Genomic DNA, 25,982 nt, shown 5'->3' with positions numbered 1-25,982 from the left:
ATGGCAGACCCTATACCCTCCCCAACCACCGGGGTGATATTTCCTGAAACCCCCCGGAGGTTCCCCCATTGCAGTCATCACCCATGACCGTCCTGTTTTGTCCCGTAACGTTTTTTTTTTCACAACTCGTCCGTATCACCTGTCACCCTTGTGAGCTGTAGGCGAGACCCCTTAAAGACGAAGCAAATGATTTGGTTCCATTTAATTTCATTGAAGACAAAAACGAATCTACAATACAACACAGAAGACGACATAGGGGGGTAAAATAAACAGACGGACACACACAAACAACTCAAACAAACGAACACAAAACAAGACAGTGCAGCATTAAGTGCTACACCAAGTCCCAATTGTATAGATATTTCCATAAATGTATTTTATTATCTATTTATTTTATTTTAATTCTTCGGACAAACAATAACACAAGCACAGGCCGTCCAGAGAAGGGCAAAAGTAAAAACAAAACTGTCATCAAAAAGATGTGCCCTCCAAGACCTAGTTTATAAAAAGTACACATTTATATACTACACTTAAAACACTCTCAAATTGCAGTAAAAATTGCAGTAAAAATGTAAGCAACTTATAAATAGCATTTTGGCTGGTAGCCTTTTTCTGGTGATCACAATAATGTTTTGGTTAGCTGTTTTTGTCAAAAGCAGGCTACAGGGACCTGATCTATTCTGGGTCAGGTTGACCCTGCACACACAAACTCGAACTCGGCGGCATTTCTACCCTTTTCGGGTCATATTCGACCAAGACACTGCCCCAGGCCCAAGACAAACAAGCCACCAATTTTATTTACAAGGTTAAGACCTTTAGTAAAGCCCACGCAAAAAACCTCTTCTTTGTGACCGGTGGAAGGAAGAGGGGGAAGGGACTTTGAAGCTGAGTAACTGCACAGAATCCGAACCCCATCCCTGGCTACCCCACCCCCGTGTTGTAATTTAAAGAGGCGGTACAGTTCTGCCTATTCTGTCTGTTATTCTGCCCTTTAAATGGAGGTTACACCTTTGGTAATTACTCCAAAAGTTAATGGCCATACAAACTGACTTGGTAAAGAGCACTGGAGAGCTATATTGACTTAATTACAAAACCATGTAGAATTGACACCCTTTGAAAGTAATGTAGTTTTATAGAGAGGGGTAATTTTTCACCTAAAACAAAATTCAATCTGAGAATAGCTTTAGGCATGATGCCATTTCTCAGTCATCTGAAAGCATTAACTTTTACGCAACTGTGGTGTTTTCCCCCCATTATGTTCTTGCAGCTTCGATGTTCTATTGAGCCCACTTTTCACAGGCTTGCTACTTCATGCATGTTGAAATACACCAGGTGAGGATATTAGTACAATTTACCAAAAGGTGTATTCAGCCTTTAAAGGAACGCAAACATTTCTTCGATTCAGACTATGCCATGCCCTTTTGCTTCGTTTTGGTTGCAAAACATTGAATGCAGGGAAGCCTGATAACCGCATTACTAAGAGCTAAACCTGCGCTTTAACATGCCCCGTAGTATGGAAAGAATACTTTTCCATCAAATTCTGGAAATGACGCATCAAGTACAGCGCTGAATAAAGTCGTCCAAGTAATAAACTACTAGCGAGATTGACAGATTGTGTAAGACGACCCTTGGTTTATATTTGACATCTCCTCTTTTATACCCAGTAGAGCCTTGATCTGGGTTCATTTAAAACGTACTGTGGGGGCGAGGTAATGAAACCACCACCCAGTTTCCACCCCACACCCACGCATCAGCCGAAGAGTGTCTAAAGCCAAGGGCCTCCGATTGTGGACCCTCATTTTGTTCAACTCTTAGTTCTGACAAAGAGTTGAGGGTGACAAATTGATCACTTTGAACACTTAAATGTTGATGTGTAAATCATTCAAAGCATATTAAAATACCTTAAATATTATTATTAATTTTTTTAGTGCCCTAGAGCATTTAACAGAAAAATATATCAATATATATCAATGTATAATATTAATTTTTGTGGTATAATTCGTTGGCCAATTATTGTCGCTTTTGTTTGAAGCTCTTAGTTTGAATGTTCACTGTACAAGTACAAAATAACAACCTCGCCCAAAAACTTGACAACATAGTTTTTGAAAGATTATGTTTATATGTTTTTATTTAGTTTATTTTAGGGGGTACGTTTTTTCTCCAGAAAAACTCCTAGAACACAGACCCATACTTTTTTAAAGAGTGACTTTTAAATTCTTGAATATATTCGTTGAGCGACCATTTTCAGTAAAAATACAGTTTCACAGAAAATGTTGACCTATTTCTCATTCATTGGTTGGAACTATTAGACAGACTTGCGGCTTCACAAGGAGATCTATTGATTGTATTCCTCAGCCAGTCCTGAACATGTGTGTTTTTAAACGTGTTTTAACCCTACTTAAAACCGTATCCATACTTTTACTGTTTCTTGCTGTTTACAGAAGGTAATAGTGAAAGACTTCTGTTGAAATATTATTCTATGAAATACTTTTACTTTTTGAGAAAACATTAAAATAATATCAATTCTCGGTATCGAGAATTACGGATTTTGTTTAAACACATGTCATGACACGGCGAAACGTGCAGGAACAAGGGTGGGTTTTCCCGTGATTTTCTCCCGACTCCGATAACCGATTGAGCCTAAATTTTCACAGGTTTGTTATTTTATGTAGAAGTTGTGATACATGAAGTGTGAGACTGTGAGACAACTGTTTACCGAAAGCGTCCAATGGCTTTAAACTAAACAAAACTTCAAGGGTGTCGTCTCTAAAAAAATATTGTGTACTATGAACAGCTCTCTGCTCTTCACCAAGTGATTTCTTTTTATGGCCAACAATTTTTGGAGGAATTTCCAAAGGTATAACTTCCCTTTAACATACAGCCTAATGATTTTATGGTTAGTTATAAACCCGTTCTAGTTTCCCTTTCGTTCTTGAACATGCTTCGTGTATTAATCCCACTCAAAAACATATCGCTCGGTTCTTAAAGCGTGGACACTATTGGCAATATCACTCAAACGAAATGTTAGCGTAAAAACTTAATTGGTAACGAGCAGTGGAGAGGTGTTGATAATATAAAATATTGTGAGAAACGGCCACCTCTGAAGTAACGTCTTTTTCGAGAAAGAGTTAATTTCTTACTAAAATATTGGAACTGAATTCGCGACCTCGGCTGAGGTCTTAAATTCGAGCCATCTGAAAGCACACAACTTGTGCGACAAGGGGTGTTTTTTCTTCCATTATTCTCTCGCAACTTTGAAGACCAATTCAGTCCAAATGTTCACAGGTTTGCTATTTTATGCACATGTTGAGATACACCAAGTGAAAAGTTGTGTCTTTGACAAATATCAATAGTGTCCAGTGCCTTTAAATAATAATATGCAATTTTAATTAAAAAGTAAATTCCAACGGTCTAGTGTTCGCTAAGGAGGCTATTCAAATGTTCGTATTTCTGGGTCATTCCTGGCCACACATACCTCTTGAAATTCCCCAACGTTCACTTTCCTGAAATCTGCATGTTTAATTACAGCAATATGGCAAGCGTGTGAAATCCCACGTTATTGATTCACCTCTCGCGAGAGGTTACCACAGGAACATATTAATGGTATTAGAGTAATACGACAACAGCTCGCTTCGTGTGCTGTTGTACATTCGCAGCTTTTCATTATTGACTTGTCAATTAATATACCACTCGGTAATATTAAGGCACCAACCTTCCGTGTAGCCTTGCATGGATGGGTTGTGATGAAGAGAAATTAGCATGAAATCACGTGGGTCTCTCTGTGTCGTGACTGGGGATTTGTTAAAAAATATACACTGCCTTGGCTGTAATGATTGCCGACTTTCTGAAACATCTCGATCATCGAGTCAAATGAATGAAATTAAATAATTGGTATTCTCGAGAGAAAAAAAAAATAAAAAAATAAATAACGGCCCGTAGACCAAACTTATTTATTTATTTGTTCTTTACCCTGTGTAAACCTCTCAGTAAAACACCGTATTTCAGAGGTGCCCAGCAACTACGTACACATTAAAAAAATTAAATTAATATAAAAATATATTTATAATAACATATTGATTACTATTACAAATAGAAAAACAACCAAATTTAAATAAAGACACAACGGATAATTATACGACAACACCTCAACAATTTTACACCAAGCAAAAAATACAATAGTGAAAAAGACAAAACGGGATGTGATTTTCAATCAGTAAATTATGTAAGACTAGCGTGGTGTCATTACAGAAAACAACAACTCCTTAAAGGGGTTTTCAAAGAATCTTAATAGCCATGAGTTCTTCATTGAGCTTTCTTTGCCCGAACTGAACGAGTGAACGGTTTTGCCCAAGACTCACATGTAACAAAACAATGGTGAGATCTGAAAGCAGATACTCTCACCCGATTTTTTTTTTAAAATCGAATTTAGCCATTAAAGGAAATATTTGTTTACAAAAAGCAAACTGCGTTGCGCTTATACCGACAAGAAGATAATTGTTTAAATCAATACGTCATGCATTTAATAAATGGGGGAAAACATTGTGTGATGGATGAAGTCGTAAGTACCGCCGTCAATTATTTTTCCAATTTTCTTTCTACGAATGTTTGTATTTTTCCGAAATGAATAGCTCTTTATGTCTTCCTTAATTGTATTGTACTTTGAATTTACAAAACTCACGAGGTAACGGTATATGGACAAAGGGTATAATTCCATTAAGTGGAATGAAAAGGCAAAAGCTTTGTTTGCAATCTAAAGAATTTCACGGCCTTTAGCTCTGTGATGTAAGTTTGATCGTATAATCATCATACTAAAGTAGTGACCGGCTATACTCTGCCAAACACAGCATTTATTAAAAGCGAACCTAGGTTTTCCATAAACAGGACGGTCCAACAGTGTTATGAGAAAACAGGATTTGGATTACGTGGTTTGTGGTAACACCACGACCTTTTGAGAACTTGCTTTATATCCTACTACCGCGAAGTAGATTTTGTTTGGAATTCAAGAGACTTCTCAGTTCTGAAAAGAACTGTCCTACTGGTTAATTAAAACATGTTGTTACCTTAAACCAAATAAATATATTTACATACCTCACCATGTCATGCCTCAAATCCCATAAGCCCCTTTCACACGAGATAAATTTAGCAAGGGTTCTTTGCTAAATATTGTAGCATGGTTGCAAAATGTTACAAAATGAACCTTGTATGAAAGGATAACAATTTTCTGAAAACAAGTTCTCTTTAAAATCTTGTCAAACATTGCTACATTTTACAACCATGCTGTAATTAAGCATGGGACCCCAGTAAACTTGCTGTCGTGTGAATGCCCAAGTTTTCCAAAATGAGGGGGATAATATTCCACGGAATTATAACACACCAAACCGTCACCCAGCGGTAGTAAACAACGTGGATTTTATTTCCGATAATCCGCTAGATGTGTGGGACGATATTCATTTCATCCCAGCTACCATAAGCTGGATCATCCCAGTGTTACTGAAATGTCAATGTATGAGTCTCTCCATCTGCTTCTATCTCTACTATTTAACCAGATAGCAACTTTAGCAAACTATAGTATCTGTGTATACCTATGGTTTGACAGGTATCAATTTTTACATTTACATGATTATAACGATAAGAAAACACAAAAACTATAGAGGCTATGTGTAAACTATGATATCATTACAACATTTGGTTTGATAGGTAATAGCCTATAAATATATTTTTTAAAGTTACTTGATAACAGGGTATAATTAAGATTATATAGAAGATTGTCTAATATGGGTACATTTAGAGGAATGTGTAATATTATAGTGTTACACATGGAATTCGATCAATCATAGTCTTTATACGAGTCACACATTTAGACTATAGATTAGATTTGATTAGATTAGATTTATTTATTTGTCCACGTAAAACACAGAGAAACTTGACATCCACTTGCCAAATACAATTAAACACAAACAATATAAAAACTATAAAAATTACAAAATAAGTTAAGTAAGAAATACAAAGCAACAACGGACAAAAAAACATCCAATCTAATCTATATGACGCGATGTAACTTATAGAACCAGTCTATTATATATATTTATATATTTCACATATCATTGGTTTTTACAGATATTATTTTTTTTTTGATACGTTAAGGTCATCATGACTTTGATATAAAGTATTCGTCTGATATAAACCTTTAAATACTTATAATTTGAATACAGATTTCACCATATCTAAAGAAGTATAAGAATAGCATAGCAAATGCCTTATAACCACAATCTCTAAGAATAGATAGCATCTTTACGGCGGCACCAAACTTGGGCCTGTGGAAAATAAATTATAGACTGATCTTGAGTTCTTTGCAGATAACGATTGTGGGAGTCGCTTATAGCCATAGTTCATATTTCCTATAAATCTAAGCCTGAGATCGTGACACTTAATCACCGTAGGCGGACTGCTCCGTAGGGATAGCTGGAGGGGGTTTTCCCTTCACTTATATGCATGGGTTAGTTTGCCATTAAAGGCACTGTACACCTTCGGTAAATGTCAAGACCGGTATTCTCACTTGGTGTATCTAAACATTATGCATAAAATAAAACCTTTGAAAATTTGGGATCAAAAAGTTCAGCGAATTTGCAAGAGAACAATGCAAGAAAAACACCCCTGTTGCAATACGTTGTGTGCTTTCAGATGCATAACATTTGAACGAGAAATTACCTCTTTCTCAAAAGTTATGTAGAGGGAGCCGTTTCTCATAATAATAAAAATAGCAGGGATTTATAGAGCACTCTTACACAATGTACCACTGTGGTATATTACATGAAACAGAACATTAAGCAAAGAAAAACAATATACAATTTCGATTGAATCAGCCGAAATAAGTGGTGTCAACTTGGGGTCCTTGCTATTATTATGTATCGAGTTTGAAAGCTCTTCAGATGAACGAATTTGTTTGTGGGATAGGTTCCTTATACTAATAATTGTCAAGCTTTCAAACTCAAATTAGTAATTACCAATCCAATACCAAACTATTTTATTAGAAAAGTACGTTTTCACTCACAGGACGAAAGTTACTTAATTGGACAAACACGCTCTGACAAGAGTACACCGAACATATGTTTTGTGCTATTTTTAACAACTGTATTTTAATGTGCAAATCGAGAAAGTGATTTTCATGCTGGGCATGACAAATAAAGAATTGAATTGAATTGAATTGTTTACAAACATATTACTTCGAAATGAAATGTTTTTCAAAATGCTATAAAGCGGCTTTACCAGATGGAGCTCCCGCAAAGTGTGGTAATAGAGTACTGACGTAATAGAGCATTTCGCGAAAAATTTCAGAAAAGCACTGGATAAAGATAATTTTGTTGATATACACCAAGTGAGAAGACTGGTCTTCGGCATATACCAATAGTGTCCAGTGTCTTGAAGTGATCTGCCTTGAAGAAAAGTGTTTTGTAAACATCACTCACCTTTCGTAGGTACGTAAACATTGAGGAAAAGACAGTCCTCGTCCATGACTTGAAGATACGGCCATCGGTGTCTTAGAGGTTCACTTTTCCATCTCGGCATGTCGGCCTCAGCCGTCCGAACAACCTGCGGACACGCAGGGGAAAGTTTAGTGGCATTCCGGACCTCCGTCCAGCTCACTGGAGGAGATTGTGGGGGCCGAAAGCGCAGATGACCGGTAGGGGGTCTCGCGTACGGTACCCCAAGGTACTGATCCACGGCACTGAGGTGACGGTTTGTCAAGCGGACCCGTTGGCCACGTATTCGACCCCCGGGTACAGTGACCACACCCGCTGGTCCGATCACTCTGCTGGTCGCCCTTGTGTCCGTCTGTTGTCCGGTTATCCTCATAGCGAGACATATCTGCATCACTAGCATCACAACACCCCATCTCATCACAAACTGCACCACAAACATCATCTCCCGCTGAAAACCCATGTCGCCAGTATAAAAAAAAAAACGCTCGAACCTTGAACAAAAACTACAACTTGATTTGATACGAAACGGTATACATCCGTGCCTCCGTTTAGCAAAAATACATTTGTTGTTACAGAGGGTGGAAATCTCGGCTGCTTCTCCTCACGTGCACCGTACACACACTACTACTACTAAACCACTCACAGCACGCCCAACACGCTTCTGGTCAATCCAACGTTAGTGTTATTGGCGGAATTGACGCTTTTCTCTTTCTTGTACTCATCATCGCCCCACACGACTGACTGGAGTTCAATTACAATCGTGTGCCCGTTCGATTCGGCTATAGAGGGGGGAGCTCGCCACGACGGTGAGGTAAACCGAAACACGGGTACACGGTGCCTCGCTAGTCCATGGTGTCATAACACAAACACATCGGGGTCCAATTAATGTACAGATATTGATTGTATCTAGGTAACAATATAACGACAGAAGGTTCGCCTACTAACCAGTTTATGGTGGATTCATGGCTATATTTAAAGGCAGTGGACACTATTGGTACTTACTCAAAATAATTATTGGCATAAAACCTGTTTTGGTGACGAGTAATGGGGAGAGGTTGATGGTATAAAACATTGTGAGAAACGGCTCCCTCTGAAGTGCCATAGTTTTCGAAAAAGAATTAATTTTCCACGAATTTGATTTCGAGACCTCAGATTTAGAACTTGAGGTCTCGAAATCAACCATCTAAAAGCACACAACTTCGTGTGACAAGGGTTATTTTTCTTTCATTATTATCTCGCAACTTCGATGACCGATTGAGCTCAAATTTTCACAGGTTTGTTATATTATGCATATGTTGAGATACACCAACTGTGAAGGCTAGTCTTTGACAATCCAATAGTGTCCATTGACTTTAAAGGCACTGGTCACGTTTGGTAAAAACTAGTGTCTAAGACCAGTATTCTCACTTGATGTATCCCAACATAATGCAGGACACGAATCGCATGAAAATTTGGGCTCAGTTAAGATGCCACAGAATGGCTTAAGGCCTGAGTATTTCTCATCAGATTGAAATATTGAAATGAGAAACTACCTCTTTCGTAAAAGTTACTTTAAAGAGGGAGTAATTCTCACAATGCTATAACTACCAACAGCTACCCGTTGCCCGTTACCAAGTACTTTTTGGGGGTTTACATCTTGAGTAATTACCAAACGTGTGCAGTGCCTTTAATATTAGTCCAATCGCCAAATGGGTCCGTCAATCGATGGACTTATTGTTTGTATGTGGCAGCAATATTTTCCTGGTAAGGGATACGATAGTGGCGCCAGCGAGTTCCCGAACCCATCGATACAAATCGAAACTTTTGCGCCGGTATAATTTCTTAACTCCACCTTTACTGTGTCACAACCTGTGACAAAAATAGAGACTTCATTTTAGTATAGAAAATTTTATAAGAATATTAAGGGGTAGCCTTAAATTCAATGACCTATTATTTCGTTTATGGCTCATGGTTCATGTAGGAAGCCTAGAAGCCTCAACCACCCCTCCCCTCAAGCCCCGCCCCAGCCACGACCTTGTCATGGAAATGATGTTAACTCCAATGCTTTGGAATTGCTCAATATTGCACATGGAATCATAAGAATTATAATAGCTGTTTCTTACAATGCTTTATAATATCAAAAGCTCCCCACTACCCCCGTAACCAATTAAGTTTTTGGGGTTACATGCAAACTTGTGATGCATGGATCGAAAAATCAGTAATTAGCTTCGTGACCTCAAAAGCACGCTGACTGACCGATTTCGATTATTCGTAAAATGTACCAACTTCCGAGTAGTTTTGACACAGATAATACGGCCCTGACCAAGAAAAGGATCAAGCCCCATGGACCCGGATCATTTATGTATTTAGCGGTTTTTTTTATGGTACTTTTTGGTGTTGTTGCTGTTAAAGGTTTAAGATTTGTGACCAAGATTTACTAATCGCAGAGGTTTTACAACAAAATCATCTTCCCACTCATCTCCCCATCAGGAACCAAATGTTTTTCTACCATGAACATTAACAATAATGTAAACAATATAGAACTCTGTTAAATGTTTTAGATTTTCGGTCTAACCAATATAGGGCCTGTAAGTTTATACTTTAAATTTGTTTAACGGTGTGCTTCGTCTTTTTGGAATGAAAGGACGTTGGTATCTTATGACGTTGGTCTCCTTTGGTTTCACGGCCACGTGAGGGCGACCTTCTGTCTGACTGGAAACGTTTTTACACTGATATAATTTTTCAGAAAAGTGGCGGTGTAAACACCGCCCTCTGTCCTCCACATCGTCACGCGAGCTAGGTGATAAAAGGGCACCGCATGAACGAGTATCCAATAGCAACCGATGCTGAATGTAACCAAATACTTTTCCAAAAACGTTTTAAATATTCAAAAGTATACTTCCTTTTTAAAAAAGGAGTCAACAAATATTTTGACTGACCATTAAAAACTCGTTTTTCTTTTAGATTCGATTGGTTCAGCCATTAAAATTTGGAGCTAGGCACATCAAAGAAGTAATCTCAATTTTTAACAACATCATCACCCTTTAGCAAAATATCGCCCTTTTTGAGACCTAAAACAAACTGTAACCAAAATACTCCCAGATTGAAAGTCAACAACCCAAAGGCACAATATTAGAACATGTTTCAACAACCCATAGTAAGCTATGACCTTTAAATTTCCGATTTACAGTTTCTGCAGTTTAGTATTAGATTTTGGGCACTCGGGTACATCTGACAGGATCAGAGCCCAACTTCTTAGAGCTGCTAAGCATTAAAATTTGCTGAGAATGACATTTTTTCCTTGATAAAAATAAATACCAACAAAATGATCACGTGATTTTCAGTGTAAGCAAACAGCAGCTGAATACTAGTAACAAGCAATATATGCAACAAATGAAAATTCGGTTGGTAATCCTGTTTTAATCATTGAATAAATTTCATGCTAAGCAAATTTTTGTGCTTAGCAGCTCTATGAAATTGGGATCAGGACAGGCGCTGGAGGCCGATACAGTGACGCTCGTGGCGCTTCAACATTACTACCCCGGTCACTGGGCCTTAAATCATTCCTTAAACCATCTCAGCTCCCTGGGGAGTATCAACATGTGCTGCCATATGTAAAACACTAAGCTTATCAATCACAAGAACCATTTCTGCCCTCACATGTACCCATTTACCCCTGGGAGGAGAGAAGCAATTATAGTTAAGTTTCTTGCTCAGGGACACAAGTGCCATCACGACCAGGTTCAAACCCACAAATCTGCTGAACAGAAACACCAGAGCTTGTCTTATCCGCTTGGGCAACGACACCGTCAGATGTTCAGGCTGATGCGCAGTTAGCTTGAAGTTGAGTGGTATTAGTGCAAGCGAATCACATGAGTTATTCATAAACCCTAATGGAAAACCTGAAAAGAACGCACCGGTTGCTCCTTTTATTAAGAGCAATGACATTGGTGAGTCGTGTGAATCGTGTTGGTCTCTAAGTGTCGACTGCCACACTGTGGACTGCCACACCTTACCTAAAGCTATCCATCATCATCATTTTATTCCATCAAGGGGGACGTAGAGCCGCCCCGACCACACGATTTGTTGCAGACTGCCACAGCTGCTGTGCCGGTGATCGTGATCCATTTCTGGACTCAGTTTGAATTCACAAAAAAACAGTGAGCGTTTAAAAAGATGGCCCATCTAGTGATTGCCACGATTCATCACAAGTTGGTATCACTGTTTGTGATCATCATTATGGCCAAGGGTGTCTTTGCACCGAGAGGGTGCCCTTATGGATGGGTGCCTTATGCTGAGTCTTGCTACTTGGGTCTGGATGGATCCATGAAGGGCGACTGGACCACTGCCGTGATGCATTGTGATCGCAACAACGCATCTCTAATGCTCCCAACCTCAGATTGGGAAAATAAATTCATATTTACTACGTTTCAGCACCACGGAGATCCAATAGGTGTTTGGATCAATTGTAATGATGCTGAAGTTGAAGGTGAATGGAACTGCATCGAAGATGGTAAATTTCCAACTGAATATCGGAAGTGGGATCCTGAACAACCGGACGATGATATAAGGTCTACGGATCAGGATTATGGTTTCATGATAACCCTTAATTACAAGAATAATCCTGACGTACTTGGCTATTGGGGTGATGTGGACATAGATAAACCATTGTTCATCGTCTGTGAGCGTCCCCGTCAAGCAAGATGTGGTTAATCCACCACCATCGTGTAACGTCTATCGCCTGACAGTAGATGAGTCTACTGGTCACCTCGTGTCTCGCTGTCTCTTCGGCCACACCCTGGACAGATATCCAACATACACAGTGGCCGCCTGCAGACGACGATGTATGGAGCGCCAAAACTGTCTCTCATTCATTATAAAGCGGAGTAGCCAACTACTATTTGGAATTCTAATGTACGATGATTGTTGTCTTTTATGTAACTCATCACTGAATACGGAGCAAGACGGAACTTTTCAAAATACCGAACACTTTAAAGCAATTCAAGTTTAGCCTTCGAGAAAGAAACTGCTATGTTCAAACCGGGCCCTTTAAAGGCAGTGGACACTATTGGTAATTACTCAAAATAAATATTAGTATAAAACTTACTTGGTAATGAGTAATGAGGAGCTGTTGATAGTACAAAACATTGTGAGAAACGGCTCCCTCTGAAGTAACGCAGTTCTCGGGAAAAGAAGTAATTTTCTACGAATTTTACTGTGAGACCTCTTTAAGGTCTCGAAATCCAGCATCTAAAAGCGCACAACTTCGTGTGACAAGGGTATCATGTTTTTTCCTTCATATTTTTTTCCTCGCAACTTCGACGACCAAAATTGAGCTAAGCTCTTCACAGGTTTTGGATTGAATACATATGTTGATGAGATACACCAAGTTTAGCTAGGGGTGAATGTTTTATACCTAGCCAGACCAGAATGCACCTCATTCAAGACGCTGTGAGGCAATATCCCGCAAACCTAACCATGAACGCCAGGGCGAACCTCTTTCTTGTCGATAAATGCAATGGGTCCTTTTACGTATACGTTACCCGAGACACAACCAACGGCTTACCGTAACGTGAATGACGAAGCACCGTGGTTATGTGTCTTACTGAAAGACACGGGGTGTCACGACCGAGCCTCCAAAACACACACTGCTGATCAGAAACACCAGAGCTTGAGTCATGTGCTCCTGTCCGCACTACGTCGGGTGTACATGCCGAACAATATGCCTAGCATGACTATATTATTTAATGTCACCGTAAATATTTCAAGATCTGTTCTAATTCTTTTTTACGTTTACAGGGAACAAATATAGGCTAGCTCAATAATTAAATGTTTCCTATAGTTACTTATTCATGATTAGAAAGGGGGGTTATAGCTAATGGTACTTAATAACATACTTGTATTACTTTTTAAGCGGCCTTCGATACAATTCATACACAATGCTGGACAAAGTCTTGTGGAAGGTGTCAAAGTACAATTTTGTCTTGTTGTGGCATTTAAGTTTTGTTGCACCTTTCGCTTCTGTGGCAGCGAGTGTTTTTTTATCACTCTAATATTAATTAAGTAAAACCCCCACAATGAGAAATGACTTTACACTTTTTTGTTTAACCATTGCACACTTTCGGAACAGAAAAAACAAATAAAAGTTCACAGATTTACAAATAACTTACAGGGTTTACAGTAGGTAATGGTAAAACAAATATTATTCAATGGAATCCTTTACTTTTTGAGAAAACATAAAAACAATTATCAATTCTCGACATCGAGAATTACGGATTTTAGTAAACACATGTCATGACACGGCGAAACGTGCGGAAACAAGGGTGGGTTTTCCTGTTATTTTCTCCCGACTCCGATTACCGCTTGAGCCTAAACTTTCACAGATTTGTTATTTTATATATAAGTTGTGATACACGAAGTGTGGGCCTTTGGACAAACTTTTTACCGAAAGTGTCCAATGGCTTTAAGTATGAATCATTGATAATACCTCGTTCCAAGGGGTGATCACTCTCGCCGCAGCATTTTTTTCCCAGTAACGTCAGGTTGTTTCCCCCACCCCTTGTGGTAAAGTGACTTGCTTTCAATAAACAGCTACTGCATTGAGTGAATTATTTTTAACGGAAATTCTATTAAAACCTCTTCGTTTGTTCATCATTTGAATGTAATTTTGATATGCGTACACTTCTGATTTGTTTTTGTAATTATCGAATAAAAAATCCTGATTTTCAAAAGCCCAATTTCATAGAGCTGCTTAGCACAAAAATGTGCTAAGCATAAAATTTCTTCCTTTATAAAAACAGGCTTACCAACTAAATGTTCACATGATTTTCAGAATAAGCAAACAACAGCTGAATACCAGTAACAAGCAATATGCAACAAATGGAAATTCGGTTGGTAATCCTGTTTTTATCAAGGAAGAAATTTCATACTAAGAACATTTTTGTGCTGAGCAGCTCTATGAAATTGGGCCCAGGCCCCAACCTCAAATCTTTTTTTGAAAAACTAAAACACTTCTGCCGTTGACGGCGCACGTCAAAATTACAATTCTTTGACGTCATGTCTGGGAGTTTGCTTTGTTAAACCTCGACGCTGCACAAACACAAACCGGCTATACAAACAGGAGCTCCCGACTTTGACGTAATATGAGTGATTACGTGAGGGAACTTTTCGCGATTTTTCTTTAGAAAAGTGCTGGATAAGGGGTTGTTTTTACACAATTTTAATCTATTTATAGTCACGTGACTCGATCTCCTTATTGGTTGAAAAAATTTAAAAAGATATTCGGCAAAGTTCACGGCTTGACATTTTCGTTCAAGCAGGTCGTTAAGGACACAGGTGTCATGACTGGAACTCGAACCTACACTCTGCTGATGAAAAAAAAAAAAACAGCTGAAACCGTTGACCTTACCTGCTCTTTACGTTGTGACGTGCTTGCGTGACACTTATTCCTAAATTAACTGTGGTCACCTAAAAAATTCATCATCTATTCTAGCAAAATATTTACAACATTTATGAAAAAGCACTTAGGCCTACGTTTACGGAACACACAGCTAAAAACTGACGATCTTACCTGTTCTTTACGTTGTGGCGTATCATGCGGGACAATTATGCCCAGCATGGCCTAAATTAACTTAGGTCACCTTAAAAATTAATCACCTGTTCTAGCAATACGTTTACTAAGTGCCTTGTTCATTTATTAACAAGGCACTTAAGCCTAAGTTAACTGGGAAAATATAGCTGATTACTTAGACAGTTCATATTTATTTATTGATGGTTAATAGGGGTTATAGTTAATGGTTTTAATCGACACACTTAAAGGAGTGGTTGCTACGCACGAGTAAAGCTTAACCCGTGTCGAGTCCTTTGGAGGGACAGTTACGGAACACACAGCTAAAAGCCGATGATCTTACCTGCTCTTTACGTTGTGGCGTATCATGCGGGACAGTTATGCCTAGCATGGCTTAAACTTTGGTCACCTTAAAAATTAATCACCTGTTCTAGCAAAACGTTTACATCATTTATGAAAAGGCACTTTCAACCTCTCCCCATTACTCGTTACCAAGTAAGGTTTTATGCTAACAGTTATTTTGAGTAATTACCAATAGTGTCCACTGCCTTTAATTACCGATATCACTATAGGGGCTTTTCAAAAATGAATACTTCACTAGTACTCAAATATTTATTCTTTAAAACCCTAAGTAATCACTCTATATTTAAGTAGGTATCTTTGGTAAGACCGTTACTTTGCCTCAAGAGTTGTAGAATTTCGGTCATACTGATAGACCTAACTGCAATCGCTGGTACAGACGTACGTGGACAGTGAGCAAGGAAGGTGGTACAAGATGGCTTGTCGAGTTATTGCAGCAACTTATTACACTTTGGTTTCTTTGACCGTTATCATGGTAATTAAGGGTGTGTTTGCAGCGAGAGGGTGCCCTTATGGATGGGTGCCTTATGCTGATTCTTGCTACTTGGGTCTGGATGGATCCATGAAGGGCGACTGGACCACTGCCTTGATGCAGTGTGATCGTAACAACGCATCTATAATGCTGCCAAGCTCAGATGGCGAAAATGAGTTCATATTTACTTCGTTTCAGCACCACGGATATCTAGAGGGTGTTTGGATCAATTGTAATGATGCTGAAGTTGAAGGTGATTGGAACTGCATTGAGAATGGTTTGAATCCGACTAAATATCGGAAGTGGGGGCCAAACCAACCAGATGATGAAAAATGGCCGTCTGATCATGATTATGGCTACATGTTAACCCGTGATATCCAGAAGAATCCAGACATACTTGGCTATTGGGGTGATGCGATGGCAACATATGAGATGTTCATCGTCTGTGAGCGTCCCCGTCAAGCAAGATGTGGTTAATCCACTACCATCGTGTAACGTCTATCGCCTGACAGTAGGTCACTTCGTGTCTCGCTGTCTCTTCGGCCACACCCTGGACAGATCAACAGACACAGTAGCCGCATGCAGACGACGATGTATGGAGGGCCAAAACTGTCTCTCATTCAACATCGAGCAGAATTGGCCGCTACTATAATTTTTGATTTTACGTGTTTCTTATAAAAGTACCGTGACACTTTGGTTAATTATCGTCTTTGTGTAATTAACTTATCGCTTACTACGAGCAAGATGATAACTTTTCAAGATCGCCGAACACTGTAAGTTGACACAGCATAATATGGAAAGCCAAGCAGCAATCAAAGCATCACCCCCACCCCCCTCTGTTGAAGAACTACATCTATATGAAACTTTTAACGAAAACGTTTTGCTTCTTTGCAATAGTTAATTTCCTGTCTTCATAAGTGAGAACAACATAAAATAAAATCGAACAAATCTGTTCCAAGTACAGACTGTGGTTAAACAACAACTTTGCTCGTCCTGATTTTTTTTTTCAGTTTCGCGTCAGATGGCGCATTTCTTTTTTTTTGTTTGCTTTTTAAAAAGTTCTGCACGTCATCATATTGTCAAATCCATTTAAGACATTGTATGTATGAGTTAATGCGGCGCACAAATATTTTACCAAACAATTACTTACATTTTCAAATAGGTTCAATAACATTTAACTAGAACTTTAAATTTGTAAATTTTCTTGATAAAATGTAGCCACTTTTTTTGAAATCGCTGATATACAAAATCTTCATAAAATACTGCTGGGGGAACAAATGAAGAAGCGCGTGCCCTATAAGAACAAATATTGTTAACAGTCTTTTGATTAATATCTTTTTGTTGGCAAAACCACATTTTTTTTTTGGTACTGCAAACTCATATTGGAACAATACGATCACTCTTTGATTAACGATGATGCCCTCATTGTTGGGAAAGTTGACTTCCAACTCCCAACTCCCCCCGACCCGCCCACACACAAAAAAGTCAATTGTTTTTAAATAATGGGGTCGATGTTGTTTCCCTTGTTCCTCAAACCCAGCCTAAAATAGCAGGGGATAGATTGTCTTATCCCTTGTTGCTCAAACCTAGATAAAAAGTGAAAAGTTTTGTGTTTGAAAGGAGGATGGGATAGATTTGGTGTTTATTCAAACCTAAAACCTTGACAAAAAAACTGCGATATAATGCTTTATTACCAACCTGGAAGACATGGCCTTCGCTCTGGTTCAGACAATACACTCTTGGCAGTTCCAAAGGTGCATTCCGCTGCTGGGGATCGTGCTTTTTACGCACATGCTCCGTGCCTTTGAAACCGTCTCCCTCATCAAATTCGTTCCGCGGAGTAACTTGCAGTTTTCAAGAAACATCTCAAAACTTTCCTGTTCAATGACTGACTGCTTTGACTGTTTTCCCATTATCAGTGCCATATTTAATTGCTTATTGTATAGTTTCTTGTAGATCGCTGTGGTACCTCGTGTTAGAGCGCTATTTAAATGTCTCTTATTATTATTATTGTTAATTAAATAGTTGGGTAATAAAACTAAAAAGCTGTTGTACACCTTATGTGTGATAGAGAATAACGATACGGTTTACCAATGATGTAACTAGATAGTGTTGAAGACACTAATGCGAACCCACTGTGACCTAACAGTAGACAATGCAATTCTCGCGTATTATTCACACGTAAAGGCAATGTAAGCGTGGATACATGTGGTTCCCATACCCGAGGCGAGACTTGACATGGTCTATTCAACGTATAACAAAAATGCCCCTACTGTAAAATTAAATAAAATATTTACAATACTGCACCGTGTAGTTCAATAGATTCGCACGAAAGAAATAAAAATGAATAGTAACATAATTTTGCGTATTTTGTGTCCGATGTTTTTGACATGTTTAAAGGCAGTGGATACTATTGGTAATTACTCAAAATAATTATTAGCATAAAACCTTTCTTGGTGACGAGTAATAGGGAGAGGTTGATGGTATAAAACATTGTGAGAAACGGCACCCTCTGAAGTGCCATAGTTTTCGAAAAAGAACTAATTTTCCACGAATTTGAAATCGAGACCTCAGATTTAGAACTTGAGGTCTCGAAATCAACCATCTAAACGCACACACCTTCGTGTGACAAGGGTGTTTTTTCTTTCATTCATATCTCGCAAGTTCGATGACCGATTGAGCTCAAATTTTCACAGGTTTGTTATTTTATGCATATGTTGAGATACACCAACTGTGGAGGCTAGTCTTGGACAATTACCAACAGTGTCCACTGCCTTTAATGACTATATATTACCAATCATGGGAGTGGTATAGAGTCGCGACTAGTTGACCATTGTTCATTTCACAAGATGAGCCATTTGTTTTTTAGGTTATGACTCTACCCCCCCCACCCCCGATTTTGTGAGCTGACTTTACGTAGTCCCTTTTCGAAACCACGGCTTCGGCTTTGGATTCGGCTTCAGGCTCCGTCCTCATGTGTGAAGATCTGAGCACGTACGCAAAGCACGCGTAACTATTGTAAAAACAACCGCGGGGCCAAGGTAGCCTGAGCCAAATTTAACACCGAAGCCGTGGTTTCGAAAAGGGCCGTAAGTGGGAACACACGGTTCTCGAAAACTGGTTAAATACCACGATACTTTGCATGGTCAATTCAACGCACTGTAAAATCATGTAGTTGTCCCGTGATCTGCCAAGATGGTTCTTGCTCAAACATCTGACGTCATACTTCGATCCTTGCGAACAACGCCATTGGATACCTGGTTTCGTAAAAGAATTACCTTTGACCTCGCGTTCATTTCACACGGAGATTCGCAGTCAATTTGCACATACACGAACACATTCAGTGGATGAAACAGCACTACATTACACAACATTATGCACAACACGCTGCATATCTCATACAGACGATCGAAGGTTTATTAATTTTGATATTCACCACATGAGTAATCCAAGTTGAATGCTCTTAGACCCCACCCACTTTTGGATAGTACGGGGGAGGGGCTACCGGGTCCGGATCGTATCGTGGTGGACAAGGTTGGTGTATAATTGGAGTCGTTCATTTTGTTTGGTTTTTGTTGTTTAATGAGGTTGACGAGATTCCCATTCTGTGTTCTGCTTATTTAAACAAAAAATTAAAATGATATGTTTTAGGCCCCGGTGTGTTTTACAATATTTATGATATTGAATTTATTGTTCTTGCATTGTCACACAATAATTTTATAGCCGATTTGTTCACTAGTATTTGCCTTGTAAAATGGAGCGGTAAATATTTCACTTTACGATAACACTCCGCAAGGGTACACTTATGCAACCAAGTTTTGTATTTTAGTGATGCTGAATTATATTCAAGATGTTTTAGCTTGAACGTAAAATCTTTACAAAGTTTGAGCATTCGTTGCTTATCACTGTTGTGGCGCTTCCTTCTTAAAACAATTCTTTGATTTCGCTAAGCAGTTTGAAATTGACACTTTCCAATTTCGTCGAAAAAAACCGGTCCGAGACCAGGAAACACCTATTTCGCTTTCATGCATTTTTAACTCTTCCGTTGAAAACCTCTTTATATTTTACTCTGAGGCATGTGCATTAATAACATTATACTCAATTAAACTGTTTAAGGCAGTGGACACTATTGGTAATTACTCAAAATATTTATCAGTATAAAACCATACTTGGTAACGAGTAATGGGGTGAGGGAGTGAGGTAGTTCTCGAGAAAGAAGTAATTTTCCACGAATTTGATTTCGAGACCTCATAATTTAGAATTTGAGGTCTCGAAATCAAGCATCGGAAAGCATACAACTTCGTTTGAAAGGGTGTTTTTTCTTTCATTATTATTTTGCAACTTTTGTGTATATGTTGCGATACACCAAGATAGAAGACTGGTCTTTAACAATTACCAATAGTGTCCAGTGTCTATAAGGCATGCGGAAATTTCATTCAGAAGGGTATACCCGCAAAAAGCTGCTGCGGATTTGAATGGTGTTCGGGCCGGTTGTTAAAGAGGCACTGAACACGAGTTTAAGCATGAAACTTACTTGGTAAAGAGCTGTCGATAAAATTAATGCATATTATAATGGGATACACCAAATGAAAATACTGTTTTTTGACAACTACCAAAAGGAGTGCCATCATACTGAATTACAATCGTTTTCAAAGTCATGACGCAAATACTTGGTGTTACGGAGCTTCTAATTATGTAAAAAAAAAAAAATGACGCGATGTTAAAATTAGCCGCTTATTTTTGGTAATGATCGTGAAAATGTGGACATGCAATGTTTCTTTTTGCATGAGTGTATAGGGCCGGCATACCACCCCAATCTATAACATCCTTTTAAAAACTTGTATTAAATAGGTGACACGTTTAAGAATTCCATGTCGTTGTTATTGACAATTTTTGTTTTGACTTCAGGAAAGTAAATCTAATTCAGAGGTCTCAAAATCAAATTCGTGGAAAATTACCTATTTCTCGAAAACTACGTTACTTCACGAGGGAGCAGTTTCTCACAGTGTGTTATACTATCTACATCTCTACATTGCCTGTTACCAAGTAATGTTTTATGCTGACAATTACTTTGAGTAATTACCAATAGTGTCCACTTTAAGAACTTTTTTTATCAGATAAAAAACATCTTGCTGAAAACTGCTCGTTCTCATGAGTGTCCATGGCCCAATTTCATAGAGCTGCTAAGCACAAAAATTTGCTAAGCATGAAAATTCTTCCCTGATAAAAACAGGATTACCAAACAAATGTCCATTTGTTACATAAAGTGCTTGTTACTGGTATTCAGCTTTTGTTTGCTTATCCTGAAAATCACATGGCAATTCGGTTGGTAAACCTGTTTTTATAAAGGAAGAAATTTCATGCTAAGCAAATTTGGTGTGCTTAGGAGCTCTATGAAATTGGGCCCAGATGGTTTCACAGCCTTTAGATTGTACTATGGTACATAGAGAAGGGACCACTTCGCGCCAAGCCCACAATTTAATCGGTGTTTTTTTTAGTGATTCAATGTTTTATAGGCCAACATTATTTTGTTAACCTTTGCATTACAACACAGAACAACAGTTGTGTTGATGATCCGATGTGGATTCGTGTGTCTCACAACCGAGGAACATGTTTTCGTGCTTTAAGATTTGGGAATATGTATCGACCACCATATAATTGGAGTTTCGTTTGACAAAAACACCTACATTCTTCTGTGACGTTAACTGTACAGTTGCATGCATCCCCTGATTGTTCATATATGCCCAATTCGGTATTTCACCTTACCTACTGACAAAAGATCGCACAAACTCCTCAAGGAACAGCTGTAGCTCGCCTATTGTTGTAGAATGTGTACGCTTGGGTACCATATCGGCCACCACATAGTTTGTTATATAATACAATTGTATATGAACCGTCAGTGTCTGCACTGCGCCTCTTGTCTGCACTGATCTATTGGAATGTTGGATGGGTGCCACAATGATCTTTGCTGCTCTGACCACACCCTTGAATGCACGTATGCCTTTAGATATTGGCGAACGCCATTATACAAGCCTACTACGCCATGTCTTCATGTTATCAACACATTCGCATTATAGACTTTTCCGACTGAAGATGGACGCTGTGCATCGGATACATGTATAGTTTTTAACATTTTAAGGGCCCGCATTTCTGTTTATCCCTGCATTAAGAGAGATAGGCCATGTTTGAAATATGCATACAGAAAGCTGGATTGTTCCGAACAAGGCAAAGTTTGGTTTGAGCCAACAAATCTGACGCTGATTTGGTAGCAGGACGCAATGGAAACACGACTGATTGGTGGTGATCACGGAGATGGGGAAGACATGCACATAGTCTCACATATCTGCAGAGCAGCAAAACACCGTCAATACCGAAGAGGAAGAGGTGTTGAACGACATAGATCATCAGAAATGCCAGAGACGAGATTCCCGGTATCATAGGTATGACCCTACATCATCTTCCCGATCGCAACCTGTACAAGGTAGGTCTACACACGATTTTATATCCACTTTTATCAGTTGTGTCATTGCGCAGGCACGCCTATAGTTGCATTGTACTGTCTACATAAGTAATAAGGATCATTTTCCGTATAATGCCACCACCTTTTCACTCATTAAAAAAAATGATGTTCAATTGAGGTATAGGAAAAGTTTCCGTATGGCGCCACCACTTTTTCATTCGATATGAAATAATATAGTATCTAATTTACCTCAATGAGATATCCTTTTTTGTAAAAATTAGTGAAAAAGTGGTGGCGCCATACGGAATGTTATCCGAGGTATACTTGGATACTATATTTCCGCCATACGGAAACATCCCCTCTCTCCGATCAAAATTACAAAAGAAGTTCTTTAAAAAACTCCAATTTGACATGCAGGACATTTCAAAGGGTCAGCCAACATAAATACACGAGCAATTAAAACAAATGATGTTTAAAAGCACACCATAATCACTAAAAACTTTCTTGAACATGATCGTTTTGATATGAGATTTGAATGAATTTAGTGAGTGTAATAATAGACCGATTAAGCTGTCAATGTGATCACGTAACCTAGCTAGAATGGGTATATAAAAACAAGGTTACACAGTAAAGACATGTAAAGACTCGTACCGATGGACCATAATCGGCTGTATTTTCGATAAATAACATTTCTAACTTTAACGAAGCCCTTTTTATAAAGTTGAATGTTGTACTGATTTCAATCACACTTTATACTGTTTTTCAGTATTGTACTACACAAAAAGGTTTCTTTCGGAGTAGGGTTAGACTACGTAAATTACTATGGTTTGAGCGAGCTCACGCGCCGCGATTTTTCGCTCGTGCACGGCGTGGACTCGGGCTGTGTCATGTGAGACCAAGGAGCGCAATCGGTCTTTTTACGAATAATATAAGGTGGCAAACTATTCCTTAAAAAGGATGCAGCTAAATAAACTGAACCACTGCCTATGATTTTTGTTCACTTGAGACTGTGATGACTTTCAATAATGTCAGTAATTAATCCCTTTAAAGCCATTGGACCCTTTCGGTTCAGAAAAAAAAAGCTCACAGATTTACAAATAACTTACAGGGTTTACCGAAGGCAATGGTGAAAGACTTCTTTTGAAATATTATTCCATGAAATGCTTTACTTTTTGAGAAAACAGCACAACAATATAAATTCTCGTTAACGAGAATTACGGATTTATTTGAAACACATGTCATGACACGGCGAAACGCGCGGAAACAAGGGTGGGTTTTTCCGTTGTTTTCTCCAGACTCCAATGACCGATTGAGCCTAAATTTTCACAGGTTTGTTATTTGATATAGAAGTTGTGGTACACAAAGTGTGGGCCTTGGACAACATTGTTTTGTAAACACTATTGTCCAAGACCCACACTTCGTGTATCACAACTTCTCTATCAAATAACAAACCTGTGAAAATTTAGGCTCAATCGGTCATCGGAGTCTGGAGAAAATAACGAGAAAACCCACCCATGTATCCGCGCGTTTCGCCGTGTCATGACATGTGTTTAAAAATAAATCCGTAATTCTCGCTAACGAGAATTGATATTGTTTTACTGTTTTCTCAAAAAGTAAAGCATTTCACACTCAGAAAACAAATGGTAAAAAGATGTTTTGTAAAAAAAGTTATGTAAGAAACTACCTAACTTAAGTAAAACACGGCCAAAAATATATACTGATTTGTAATGTAAAAAAATATATACATGTTTTGAGAGTAAGTATTGCAGTTAATCAAAGTTATGTAAGATTTACCAAAGTAAAGAGAAACTTTACATGGCATTGGTAGGTCTTACAAGGAACTGTGAAAAATAATCCGGTGTTTACATGCAAGTTATGTTTTCCCCGCGTTTGCGCACGCGCGTGTCTGCGTGACAAGTTGCTAACGTCTCAGTCCATGCAGTCATGTCGTTCGTGCTCGGCGAGCAAAAGTTACAAGAATGGGGATTTGTGCCCCTAGGTGGACGTATTAAAAGGTGAGTTCTCAAAAGTTGTTACGATCTACAGCCATATCTACTGATGAGTGTCGTATTATTTTTTGTAGTTTTACAACCATTAAAATTTGGCCTACATGTTTGCCATGAACTTAAAGATGTATACAGCGCTATAATGCTGATATAGCAAGACAACATGTGGCAACACGTTACAACACATGCTCACTTTATAGCGCTGCAGACATGTTCACGTTTATGGCAAACGTGTAGGCCGAAATGGTTGTAAAAACTAACAAATAATAATACGCAAACATCAGTGTCTGTATATGACTGAAGATCGAAATTTTTTTGAGAAACTCACCTTTCAATACGCCCATCAAAGAGCAAAATCCCCATGCTTGTAACTTTTGCTCAACGAGCACAAACAGGCAGTAAGGCCTTAGGGTCGTGTTAGAACAAACTCAAACGTTCAGACGGGAAAAGGGTACAAACAACGGTAAAAAGATGTAATTTTGTACGACTACAAACAATCCAAGAAAACATTTTACCTAAACAAACGGTAAAATAATAATAATTACACAGCTATAAGGTAAATCAAAGTTTTTGCCCATTAAAAGGGTAACGCGGAATAGTTTTACATGGAATATAAGTGTAAGGTTTACACAATCAATGTGTAATATTTTACATGTCTAGTGTTTACTGAAAATTTAGGTAAATATGTTTACTCCTAAACGAAGTAAGTTTGTAAGTCTTTGTTGTGTAAGTTTTACCCTGCAACGAACTGGTAAAAGTTTACCTAACTGTTAGCAGGTTCACCCCCTGCCTCTAAAACATGGTTTTTTGCATGGAATAATATTTCAAGGGAAGTCTTTCACCACTACCTTCTGTAAACCCTGTAATTTATTTGTTAATCTGTGAAGTTTTTTTTCTGTACCGAAAGGGTCCAATGGTTTAAAGGGACTGGACAATTTTGGTAATTACTTGTTTTTTTTTACCAAATAGATGTTAGCTATAAAACTTACTTAGTAACGAGCAATGGAGATCTGTTGAAAGTGTAATATTTTGTGAGAGACGGCTCCCTCTGAAAAAACGTAGTTTTTTGAGAAGGAAATTGTTTCACTAAATAATTTGAATTGAATGCGATACCTCAGCTGAAGTCTCGAATTCAAGCATTTAAAAGCACACAACTTTGTGTGACAAGGTTTTTTTTTATTCCATCATTATCTCGCAAGTTCGACGACTAATGAGTTCAAAATTTCACAGGTTTATGATTTTATGTATATATTGAGGTGCACCAAGTAAGAAGGCTGGCTTTGACAATTACCAAAGGTGGCTAGTGGCTTAAAAGGAACACGTTGCCTTGGATCGGACGAGTTGGTCTGTAAAAAGCGTTTGTAAAAATTTGTTTTTAAATGCGTATGGTTAGAAAGATGTTTTAAAAGTAGAATACCATGATCTACACAAGTTTGCCTCAAAATTGCGAGGTTTGCCTTTTACTGTGCGAACCAACACGGTCGGCCATTTATGAGAGTCAAAACTTTGACTCTCATAAATGGCCGACCGTGTTAGTCGACGAGGCATGTTTGTGTGGATCATTGTGTTCTACTTTTAACACAACTTTTTACCCATGTGCAATTCACAACAAACGGTTACAAACGCTTTTCAAAGACCAACTCGACCGATACAAGGC

General features: G+C 38.5%; 3 protein-coding genes across 3 annotated transcripts; 2 read left to right on the top strand and 1 right to left on the bottom strand.

The window, feature by feature from the left end:
* Window positions 1-7,458: 7,458 nt before the first annotated feature.
* LOC117298634 (neuroligin-3-like) lies at window positions 7,459-8,203 on the bottom strand. The gene has a single exon (XM_033781953.1). It carries the CDS (start codon window positions 7,939-7,941, stop codon window positions 7,459-7,461), a length of 483 nt encoding a protein of 160 aa, XP_033637844.1. The 5' UTR covers window positions 7,942-8,203.
* Window positions 8,204-11,636: 3,433 nt separating this feature from the next.
* On the top strand, window positions 11,637-12,173 carry LOC117298632 (asialoglycoprotein receptor 1-like). Its single transcript, XM_033781951.1, has one exon. It carries the CDS (start codon window positions 11,637-11,639, stop codon window positions 12,171-12,173), a length of 537 nt encoding a protein of 178 aa, XP_033637842.1.
* A 3,629-nt stretch (window positions 12,174-15,802) lies between these two features.
* LOC117298631 (perlucin-like protein) lies at window positions 15,803-16,336 on the top strand. Its single transcript, XM_033781950.1, has one exon. It carries the CDS (start codon window positions 15,803-15,805, stop codon window positions 16,334-16,336), a length of 534 nt encoding a protein of 177 aa, XP_033637841.1.
* Window positions 16,337-25,982: the final 9,646 nt, after the last annotated feature.

This window comes from Asterias rubens, chromosome 13 (genome assembly GCF_902459465.1).
Source record: "Asterias rubens chromosome 13, eAstRub1.3, whole genome shotgun sequence".
NCBI lineage: Eukaryota > Metazoa > Echinodermata > Asteroidea > Forcipulatida > Asteriidae > Asterias > Asterias rubens.
The sequence above is the reverse complement of the archived record's forward strand: the minus strand, read 5'-3'. Positions and strand labels throughout refer to the sequence as shown.